At 41.1% G+C, this 12211-nt stretch overlaps 1 protein-coding gene across 15 annotated transcripts in view; it reads left to right on the top strand.

The window, feature by feature from the left end:
- The window catches only part of LOC130570287 (transcription factor 4-like), a 135885-nt gene that overhangs the window by 51324 nt on the left and 72350 nt on the right, over positions 1–12211 (top strand). For all 15 annotated transcript variants that reach the window (XM_057360517.1, XM_057360530.1, XM_057360516.1 and 12 more), the window contains one exon: positions 7693–7754. In XM_057360517.1, coding sequence (XP_057216500.1) covers positions 7693–7754 — 62 coding nt within the window. The remainder of the gene's footprint in view (positions 1–7692; positions 7755–12211) is intronic.

Raw genomic sequence — 12211 nt, forward strand, 5'->3', positions numbered from 1 at the left:
AATCTAATAAATGCAGTCTCCCGGTGGTTGATTTAGGATATTTTGCATTAAGTGAATGCTTGGCTGAAAGATGTGTCTTTAATCTAGATTTAAATTGGGAGAGTGTGTCTGACCCTGGAAGAGTATCGGGAAGGCTATTCCAGAGTTTAGGTGCTACGTATGAGAAAGCTCCGCCCCCTTTGGTGGTTTTAGTTATTCTAGGTGTTGAGTTTTGAGATCTTAGAGTGCGTTATGGGTTGTAGTGTGGTAGAAGCTCTGTTATGTAGGTAGGGGCTCAAGCGTGTATGGCTTTATAAGTGATTAAAATAACTTTAAAGTCAATACGACACTTAATGGGTAACCAGTGAAGGGATGATAACATTGGGGTTATGAGATGGTATTTTCTGGACCTGGTTAGGACTCTGGCAGCTGCGTTCTGAACTAACTGTAGTTTGTTTATTGATGTTGCAGTACAACCACTAAGCAGTGCATTACAGTAGTCTAGTCTTGAGGTCACAAATGCATGAATAATCTTCTCTGCTTCAGCCACACATAGAATATTTCATAATTTGCCAACATTTCTAAGGTGGAAGAAGGCTGTTTTTGTGACATTTGAGATGTGATTTTTAAATGACAGGTTGCTGTCTAATATAACGCCTTTTTATTTTCATATGACTCGTTCGTGCTCTTACGGGTCTAAAATTTGACTTTCATCTCTATGTGCGGTTTACATTTCTTCTGTGGGATGACACAGACAGCTCATTGGTCAGTGTGAGAGTTGATCTGAGATCAGTGTGTGGTGTACAGCACAGGTTTCCTCTGCAGCTGCAGTCTCGTCCTCCAGCTGTTACAAATCACCCGCTCTCTCTCTCTCTCTCTCTCTCTCTCTCTCTCTCTCTCTCTCTCTCTCTCTCTCTCTCTCTCTCTCTCTGTCTCTCTCTCTCTCTCTGTCTCTCTCTCTCTTCAAAGTTTGTCTAATTATAATTCTATACTAAATAGCTCGCCCTCATTTCATTTTAAACCCGTATGAGCTGCTTTATTCTTTCTTTAAGAGATTTAAGAGATTCTGTGTTTATGAAAGTGGTTATGAAAACTCCTCAATCACAGCTGTTTTCCCTCAGGTTGTATAGGTTCAGGTTAAATTCTCTTTACACTTTTACTGTTGGTGTACTCTGAAATGGCGAGGAGATTTGCTGAGTCGTTTTTTAGACCGGACTAAGCAAGAACACCTCGGGGACTAAAATGAATTCAAAAGAACATTTTTATTAGCGTAAGGCTATTAAACGAGCTTATTCAAATCCTCGATTTGCTTTTATAACTCCTCTCACGCTGGTTTTATTCAATGCTTTTCGTGTACTTTAATGTTACATCTGAAATGCCTGCTAGCGCTTCTGTACGGACGCCAGATTGCAGCTCACTACAGTATTTCACTTCGGTTTGCTTAGACACGCTTTGGCAAGAAATGTCACGAGAATATCTAGAAAATATAAGAAACCCGAGCGTTTTACCTGCTGGAGAAGTAAAGGTTTTCAGACGTTTGCTTGACTTGCTTGATGGTTGACTGGTGTTCAACAGAGACCGGATGTTCGGCTCTCGACCCGTACGCTCGACTCCAACGTTCACGCTCGCTGTTCTTCTACAGGCTGAATGCTGAAGCCCATGCTAATGTTCCAGCCTAAAGCCTCGCACAGCGCTTCCATTTGGCACTCGTCTCTTTCCTTCTTTGTCTCTCTCTTTCTCTTTCTTTTTCTGAATTTTAAGAGCTCATCTAAACGCTCTTCTGCACAAAGTAAAACAGCTTCATAACAAACGCATAAGATCTTTCTTCATTGTTGTGTTCAAATGTTTTGTGATCTGTGACGTATTTTCTATTGTCGGGATTTTGGTAGCGCACGTAATCTCTACTGCCGTGTTTCACTCTTTGTAGAAATACAATTCACAACATTGTTTGGGTTTTTAGACTCGACAAACACGTGCGCTTTGAAGTCTTATTGAGATATCGAAGCAAATCCGTCGAAACAACGACCAACTAAATGCCGTCTTTGTCTCCGTTCGCGTATCAAAACAAAAGACGATAGAAGACAAAAGAAAAACAAAACAACAGGAAGCAATTTGTTGATGCGAACAAGATTTTAGGATCACGTATAGAAATCGATACGCGGCGAATGCGTGGAGAGGAGAAGATTGGGAGCTGTGAGATTGTTCCTGTGCTTGGTTTACTAGCGTTAGCCGCGGGGGCTTGGCACCGCTAACGCTGTCACCGAGCCAACAAAAAATCTGCAGTGTCTGCCGCATTTCACCAGCGGAGGCTTTGCTCAAACAAACACACACGCATGCAAATCCGCTTCCAACTTTTTCGCTCGTACGTAATTGTTCAACTTTATAACTAATGCCAAAACTGTGACGCCGGCCGGGGTTAATTTTCCGCCGGTGAAAACGTGCCAAATTACTAAACGTATTCAAAGCGACGCGACCCCCGAACGGCACCTCGTGTTTCTGCAAAGCTCAGGTGCTCCTCTCGTTCGGCCGTTTGCCAAGCGCTCGCTTGTTTTGGGTTTTTATGTTTTTTTTATCATATTGATCTGCGTATGGGGGGGTGTGTGAGGGTGCTTTAATGAGGCCTGTTTTGCATTGGGAAATCTGCCTGGAACGTAATCAAGCGCTTTGAAAAGAACTTAACAAGTGCGCTGCCCCCCGCCGGCACAGCAGAATTTTAATTTGCCAGTTCAACCCCTCAATTGACTATCGATAGCTTTCTGCGAAACGGGCGGAGCGGCACCTACAATTTACGCCCGGACCGTTCAGCCCACCAAACCTTTTTATTTATATATTTAATTGAATGTTCCCGAGCCAACATCTCAACCCAGCAGGGTTTTTAGACGCTGACGGCGACTCGCGGAGCAACGTGTAAAATTAATTTTTGATCGGCTTTCGGATGGAGGACGGTGTTTTTAAGTTGTTGTGTGTGTGTTGCGATGCCAGCTCCCCGCGGATCTCTGCCTTCTCATTCTTTACCTTTCAGACTTTGTCGGCACGCTGGCCCGATGCCCACTGATGTCATGGAAACTGTTGTATTAGCCGGAGTGATTCATGTCCGTACGGCCTCCCCCACACAAAAACGGGCCTTTTTTAACCCTTCCCCTCGTGGCCCTTTTCTTTAGCTCGGTTTTTAATCATTTCCTTCCTGCTCTCAAATGGACTCGATGATGTATTTAATGATGTGTTTTCCAGGTTAAAGAAGTTTATGTTTAGACGCTATCAAAAAAAAGAGACTCCCACTCCCGCAGTTTTGGATCAAGCGCGTGTGTTTGCGTGCATCGTGGTGAACCTGCAGGACAGATGGAGCGCGTGTCGTGTTAAAAGGGTTTTGTGCGAGTCTTTTTGAGAGCTTCTTTAAAGATGAACTTGGCACAAGAACACAGTAGCACGTCCAACCCTCCAACCCCGACCTTGACCAATCAGAGCTCTCTAGAGCCGCGTGCCAGCTTCACTTTCATAATTCTATCAGAGACGGCACAGCACTCGGGCTTTTCTTCCCAAACACACGCCGTCAAACCTCACCGAAACTATTTTAAGCCGCTGAGCTGCTGAACGCATGTTTGGCTTTTGGAGATGCAGAAATCCACCCTACACATGAAATATTCACTGTCATTTTATTGTGAAGCTTTCATTGCGCTTGTTACTTTATTTCTTAAAACATTGCACGTTTGACCTTTATTTTGGGAGAGGAAAATATTATCCATATTATATTCAATAAAATATTTTTCGTTTTTTAAATCGCCCTTTACTTTAGACTTAAAATAAATGACCGTTTACATTTAGTCATGTCACATTTAATATAGCCAATTAAAATCATTCTTATCCAATTAAAAAGATATAATTCCATTTATATGCAAGATGTTATATTTAATAAGTAATCAATAATGATTTGAATACATTATACATTGTAATATATATCAGATTGCATATATGCGAAGAGTTTGGTTCCAAAATGAGATCATTTTCGAAAAACGAAATGTGTTTTTTATACTTTATGCTACAGAGATACTGTGCTATTTTATAATGTGTTTTGCGCTGTGATCATCATTTCAACATCAAATAGAGACATGCAGCATATATGATTTTTGCAGATGAGATATGTGCTGTCAGTCAGGATGTTTGATGCGTTTCTGCAGTGTTTCTATGGGCTTTAAGAAGCTGAATTGAGAGAAAGAAAGCAGATTGTGTTCTGGTGTTTAGTTGAGCGTGCGGCCCGTAGCTTTGGCTGCTTTTCAAAGGCGTTTCGGTGGCGGGCCTGCGGTGGGCTTTATGTGGCTGTAGGTTCTACTGCGGAGGGTCGTACGTGAAGGGTAGATTCTCGCTCTCTCCCCGGGGCGAGAGAAGCACCCCCCGTCCCCCCGCGCCGCCCCTCCAGCGCAGACCACGCATCAAACAGGATTAAAACCGGAGGAAACCCTGCCACGCTGGAACACTTCCATATTTGTTTTCCATGTCGGGATGGGGAGAGAAAAACATTGTGCGGCTTAATTTTCAGCAAGAAATTGCCTGTCAGGAGGCATCATTTCCAAATGATTGTTCATTATAAGAAGCCTCGTGGCCTCAGCTGTCTAATAGTGTTGTCTTACTGCAGGAGAACTTCACTTCACTGCTTTTCTCTGTCTCACTATAACCTCAATTAGTGTCATTAACACAGCTGCTTTTAGCATGACTTAGGTCATAGTTGATATGCTTTACATGTTAGTGGAAATCACTCACTTTTTAGGAAGGAATAATGGGTGCTCATTTCATAACGGCATTTTTAAAAACCCTGTAGTTTTAATTTCTTTTATTTCTTTTCATTTCATTTATTTGCATATCATTGTATTTTTAATTTGTTGAAAAAAGCATTTAAAATTAATCATTGTTTTTAGTTAGGTTTTATACAGTAATAATTCTCTTAAAATGCATTTCCAAAATAAATAAGATTTTGTTTTTTCTCAGCATTTTAAACTATATTTCTTTCTTTGTGCTATCATGAATAATGTGTGAGAGAGTTAATATTTCATGACGTCTATCATTTGTGAGTTATTGATCACCTTTCCTTTCTTTTTGTATAGATTATATATAGATAGATCACATTGTGAGAATTACACATGACTGAACTTTGACATTTATCTCTACAGTATGATGCATGACACATCAGATGGACAAATGTATAATGAGTGTCAAGTATAATGAGGTTTGTGATGTAAAGGACATTTTTCAGCTATAAGCACAAACTGTAACGCTTTATAATCTCTATGATGAAGTTCTGTTATTGCGTTTAAAGTGTTTTTAAAAACGCTGTTCTGTGATGATGTCATTGGTTTGTATGAAGCTGTTGTATGAACTCATCCGTCGGTCGACGTGTTTCGGAAGGTTAAACATATTTTTAATTCTGTCTGTCTTTGTCTCTCTCTAATTATGTCTCCCCCTGTTCCCTAAAAACTGGCACGGATGAGGTCTGCCAGAGAAACGTGTGCTTGTGTGTGTATGCGTGTGTGTGTTTGTGTGTCGTTGGATGTGCATATTCTGTGTGTGTGTGTGTGTGTTTGTTTGTGTGTTTGTTTGAGTGTGTGCACGCATGTGTTTCTTTGTTTGAGAGTGTGTGTGTGTGTGTGTGTGTGTGTGTGTGTGTGTGTGTGTGTGTGTTTTTGCGTGTGTGTGTGTTGTTGGATGTGCATATTCTGTGTGTGTGTTTGTTTGTTTGTTTGTTTGAATGTGTATGCACGCATGTGTGCATTTGTTTCTTTGTTTGAGTGTGTGTGGGTTGTTGGATGTGCATATTCTGTGTGTATATATGTGTGTGTATGCGTGTGCGTGTGTGTGTGTGTGTGTGTGTGTGTGCGTGTGTGTGTGTTTGTTTCTTTGTTTGAGTGTGTGTGCGTTTGTTTGGCTGTTTGAGTGTGTGTGCGTTTGTTTGTCTGTTTGAGTGTGTGTGTGTGTTTGTGTGTGGACATGTGTGTGTAAGTGTGTGTGTGGACATGTGTGTGTGTGTGTTTCTTTGTTTGAGTGTGTGTGCGTTTGTTTGTCTGTTTGCGTGTGTGTGTGTGTGTTTGTTTCATTGTTTGAGTGTGTGTGCGTTTGTTTGTTTGTCTGTTTGCGTGTGTGTGTGTGTGTGTGTGTGTGTGCGTAAGTGTGTTTGTTTCTTTGTTTGAGTGTGTGTGCGTTTGTTTGTTTGTCTGTTTGCGTGTGTGTGTGTGTGTGTGTGTGTGTTTGTTTCTTTGTTTGAGTGTGTGTGTGTGTAAGTGTGTGTGTCTTTGTTTGTTTGTTTGTTTGTTTGAGTGTGTGTGCATTTGTTTCTGTGTTTGAGCTTTCTGAGTGTGTGTGTGCGTGCGTGTGTGTGTGTGTGTGTGTGTGTGTGTTTGTTTGTTTTTGCTTGCGTCGTTTGAACGAGCGAGTTTGTGCAAGTTTGTGAGTTTGTGTGTGTGTTGTATATCACCTCTCACTCTGCTGAGTTCATTGTGTATCTGTGTTGATCAGACGTCTTTGTGTTGTGATAATCACGTCTGAACACACATCAGTGTGATTCTTGGGTTATTGTGTCTCTTAGTTGTTGTTTCTCTTGAGTGTTTTAATGTCGAGTGTGTGTGTGGATGGAAGTGATAGATTAGACGTAATCTTCATCTTGTCAACACGATTTATTAGCGCAATGAGCTCCAGACCCAAACAAGCGAAATCGCAACTTCTTTCTGTGGCTCTCAGCGGTTTGTGCTGTGGTAAATGTGTGACGTGTGTGTTTGGGATAACATGTACTTACGGCTGCGGAAACTCTGGATATAATCCATAATCTGCCGCTGTTGATGAGTCAGGGTGGGTTTGTGTTTAGCTGATGATTATGAGCCAGTTATTATCCATAACAAAAGCACTTCTTCACGGGGCGCGTGTTCTCCGGTGTAATGAAGGGCTGTCGTCCGTGTTCCGAGCGCTCTGTCAAAACCGCAGAGAAGCTTCGCCGTGACTCAGTCGTCCTCGTGCCAACACTGAGAGAAAACAGTGTGATCACAGCAAACTGATATTATTAGCCTTCAAATAACAGGACAGATGATGTCACGAGGGAACGCTGTTCAAGTGTGCAGGTGATTCATCACATCAACACAACAGAACGCCGGAGAAAGAACAAACGAAAGAAAGAGAGCACAGCAAGAATATATGTTGAAGACATTCAGTGTGTGTTTTGTCCAGATCTTTTCTGGACGTCGTTCCTTCACTCAGATTCACATCTATTAGGAATGTATTGGTTCTAAGCTTTCGTCTCTGAATTCAGAAACTGTTGAAGCTTAATGTGTTTTATATATCGCAAACCGATTTGTGTAAATGTGATGAGAAATGTTCGACTTCATATGGAGATCTTCAATAATATTGACTTTTGATTGCAGACGAGACACATCTCTTCTGAGACTCTAATGACAGACACATTTGTCAGATTTCGGACTCTTTCTCAAGAGTAATATCTGAGACGCAGATGAGATTCAAGCAAAAGTTTTAATTTCATATCCATTTAATCTCATTGATGTCAAAGCGAATAATGTAGATGAGTGTTTGTCAATAAAAAGTCTGGGTAAACACCTCCATTCGTGTGAAATGTCTGAATGAACGTGGAGCGTTTGCTGTTGTCCGGGTTCTGTTGGTTTCTGGTTGTGTATGAAGGACATTTCTCACGCGCTGATGTTGTGTCATTCTTGTATTTGACAGGTAAACCAGAACGAGTGTCGTATTCTTACGGACGAGACTCCAGCATACACGGCTGTCATCAGGTAAGATCATTACACAGATATTTTCTCTCATCTGATTGGTTCTCTCTAACACCTGAATGCTCAGGAGACGTGATGGAGTTCTCAGTTGTGTGAAGCATCAGTTTGTCTCGGAAAACAGAAACTTGGCCTTTATTTTAGTCTTGACGCAGCAGTTGAGACGTTACAGAGATCTGTTCTTTTCTCCTATTTAGATTGTCTGTCTGTTTTTTTTTCTCTGTCACGGCTCGGGAAACGTCGTGGAGTTGTTGCTTATGTCTCAGAATGCGGATCTCAGATGAGAAATGCTTGAGCTCATGTGTTGTAACTTTCAGACTTTGTTTCTTCCGAAACTCCACATGAGACACAGATTTCAAGAGTGGGGTTTTCTTACAAATAGCAATCGAATGCTTTCAAAGGTCTCAGTTTTACTGTACGTCTGTTTGTTCGCACTGGCGTCCAGTCGGTCTTTCTTGCTTTATTTTAGTATTTTTATTCGTAACATGTTACATGTGTAGCAGATGTGATGATTGGTGTATTCGAATAAATAAATAAACAAACAGTTGCTTTGTTTGCTTTGCAGACGTTGCTCAGCAGATGGCCACAGTAACACGCTCGTGTTCCAGCACATATATGAATTCATACAGCTCACAGTCTAAATATTAATATCGTTGGACTCTCACCAGCCGAATGTCTTTATATTAAGACACACACTGTACTAATGCTAAAATGTCATATACGTTATTTACTGTTATACCATGGGCTGTTTCAATACTCGATTCTGATTGGCTGGATGGAGCCTCGCGTCAGGGGTTCTTGGCCTCCACATCGTGCATTAAAACCCTATAATGCACGGCTAGCTGTGGATTTTCCCTTACTTGATTCTTTCGGTTTTCTTGTGAACTTCTGTTACTCTCTCTCTCTCTCTCTCTCTCTGTGTGTGTGCATGTGTGTTGCTCGTATGTGATGATCTTAACCATGCTTAAAGGTCTAGTGTGTGCGATTGTTAGGGTGTTTGCTACGTGATTATGTACATTACACTCATACTATATAGAACTACAGTATTTACTATAGTAAACTGTTGTACAATTCTTAGATACTGTAGTGTTTTTAAACTTTACTGTAGTATACAGAATACTGTGGTATTTATTAACAAAGTGTTATATAAGTAACTTCTCAGAGGCAACCGCAAAGTTCTTGGCCTCCACGTCGTGCATTAAAACCCTTAACGCACGGCTAGCTGTGCTTTATCCCGCTTATACCATGGTCATTTGCCAAGTTAAAGCTGTTATCGATGTTTACAGTGTAATTTTATATCAAACAGGTGAAAATGGCTTATTATTTTCGTTGTCAAACTGACTGGAGCTACCCGTGCGTTACAGGGTTTTAACGCACACCTTCCAGCCAATCAGAATCCAGTATTCAAACAGACCATGGTATAATATATCATTTACTACCGTATACTACAATTTACTACAGTTTACTATAGTAAATGCTAAAGTATACTACTGTATACTTTGTTCATGTGGGTTTGCTGATTTCTTTTTCCGTCTTGATGTTTTGTTCTATGTTGGAAATGTAATATTTCACGTCTCATGATGATTTTTCGCTGAAGTTTCATCTCGAGCTCGTCTCAGACTCGCTTGTTGTGTTCTCGGGCGTTTACTGTTGTGTTATCTGTCTGATTCTGAACATTAAACCGTGATGTGCGAGAGTATTTTTGCATCCCATAAATGACACACTTCAGCGTTAAGTCTCCTCATGCCAGTCAAGAAAATTACGCTCATTATTCCAGCATGCAAATGAAGTTCGAAGTGACACGTTTGGTGTTAAAATGTAAATTGTTGCGGTCTGTGAGTTTGTGGAAAGTTTTCTCGGCGGTTTGGTTTTTTCGGGGTCGCCGGCAGGGTCTCTCGAGCTGTGAGCGAGCTATCGAATTAATCTCTCCTGACAGTTTACAAGACAAAGCCATCAGTGAAGACAGACTGTCGATGTGTGAGTGACAGAGAACGTATCCGACAGCATTTACAGTATGTTGCCTTAAAATCCAGAGACGCTCGGAATTCTGGGAAGAGAGAGTGAATTATACCAGAAACCTCAACTTTAAATTCCCTCTGGTTTTACTCTCAATATCACACGCTGCTCATCTGCTTTTATCAGCCCATAATTCTCACATTTACCCTCCGTTTATTGCGTTATAATCACATGAATGTTTCTTCTATAGACGAATCTCTCTGAGACTCATAAGAGAGAAAAATCACAGATGAGATCTCTCTAACATCTCAATTATTTCTCTTAGACATTAATGTGATTAAATAAAGAGCAAATGTTAACTTTCTTAAGTCTCATCTGCGTCTCAGATATTTCTCCTGTGTAAAAGATTCATTAGAGCTCAGATTTGTCTCGTCGCAAATCTAAAGTCAATATTATTGAAGATCTCACTATGATCTCAAACATTTCTCATCAGATTGACTCATCCAGATTATTTGACCTCCACAATCTACATTGATTTACACCTCCAGACTGTTTCAACAATTATGCTCTCATTTGAGTCTGTTTTAGTTTCTCCAGAGCTATTTTAGGAGGGACGTCTGAGACTGAGTTGATTCTTAAATGAACACAACTGAGAACTCCATCAAACTGAAGTTGACTAGCTAGGGAAGATCTTTCCATCTCTCTGGATCACAAATTCAGGAATTAAACATCAGAGTAAAAGCACCTGACCGCATACCGTAGTGTCTTCTGTCTCAGGACATTTTACTTCACTTTTGCTTGAATCTCTTTCTCCTTTTCTCTAATACTGTACACACACACTCTCTGTCTCTCTCTCTCTCTCTCTCTGTCTGTCTCTCTCTGTCTCTCTCTCTCTCTCTCTCTCTGTCTCTCTCTCTCTCTCTCTCTCTCTCTCTCTCTCTCTCTCACACTCTCTCTCTCTCTCTCTCTCTCTGTCTCTCTCTGTCTCTCTGTCTGTCTCTCTCTCTCTCTGTGTCTCTCTCTCTCTCTCTCTCTCACACACACAGGGGGCCTCAGCTGGTGGTGTGCGGTAATAAACGGTGTAAAAATAATATTGCTAAAATGAAATTATGGGAAGAGTTGACATGAATGATTATTCTGTGATTGTTTATTGTGCGTACAGATATAATTCAGTTACATTGTGTGAAAATGAGTTTACAGATCACACAAACAAACAAACACATTTCACATGAACACATGATTTTTTAGTTTTTATGACAGAAAAATGCAGATGTGTTACAGATGAGTTTGCCTCACAGGTCACATGACAGTGACAGTGTGCGCGTGTGTGTGTGTGTGTGTGTGTGGTGCATTAGTTTGCCGTGGAAACATCTCAGGAATGTGTGTGTGCGTGTTTCCTGTGCTGGATCCCAAACTGTGATTGAGTTACTTTTTAAAGTCAAGGCTACACACACACACACACACACACACACACACACACACACACACACACACACACACACAGCTGTCCACTGGTGTCTCCTCACACTGTTGTTTATTGGTGGATCGTATTAGCCAATCAGAAGAGAGGATGAGACCTACAGTAATACATCACTCACACTTTTTTTTTATTTTGATGAAACGTATTCTCTAAATGTGATGTGTGTGGATACAGGGTCGTGTGTATTCTTTAGAATGTGAATTTGTTTCTGTGTTCTGCTTGTTTGTTGGATTTGTTTAACGCACTCAAAGTTTTCTCATATAAAGTATGACAGTGCACTCTAAATAGGGTTCAAACATGTGAAAAACTCAATTGCAGTGTTTATTTTAAGTCGACTTGTAGTGCGTTGGTTATATTGCGTGTTGTGTGTTTTCTGAGTTTGGAGATGTTTTTTCTCAACTGGTTTCTGATTTGATGTTGAACTCGAGATATTTGGCAGAATATTTTTGATTTGAAGAAGCGTGATTTACACTCGTGTGTGTGTGTGTGTGTGTGTGTGTGTGTGTGTGTGTGTGTGTGTGTGTGTGTGTGTGTGTGTGTGATGACTCTTGATGTGTCTCTCATATTTAGTTGCTTGTCTGCTCGAGTACTTTTCTCCTTGTTGCACGTCAGCATGTTAATTGCCCCTTGTTAAAGACCCGTTCAGTGTGTGTGTGTGTGTGTGTGCGCGCGCCCTCACCTGCCGTGTCTTTTGCATCCAGCTCGTCTTCCTGTGTTAAAGCTTCTCTAGCAGACGAGGGCCAGAAATCAGTGTGAGGACTCTTAAACTCTCTCTCTCTCTCTCTCTCGTCTATGTTCAGACTTCACCTCCACTTTAATGGGTTTACAAATATTCATTTACACCGGCATTTACCTTTTCATTGCGTTTCACCTCACACATGAAAAGCTTGGGGAACGTCGTCTGCTCGCTTCCTGTGTGTTATTGAGGCGTTGTGCCAGCGAGAGTGCGACAGATAAACAGATGCGTACAGGATGAGTTGAGCTGAGAGGTGTAGATCCCTCTCTCTCTCTCTCTCTCTCTCTCTCT

Source organism: Triplophysa rosa, linkage group LG19 (assembly GCF_024868665.1).
Source record: "Triplophysa rosa linkage group LG19, Trosa_1v2, whole genome shotgun sequence".
Classification (NCBI taxonomy): domain Eukaryota; kingdom Metazoa; phylum Chordata; class Actinopteri; order Cypriniformes; family Nemacheilidae; genus Triplophysa; species Triplophysa rosa.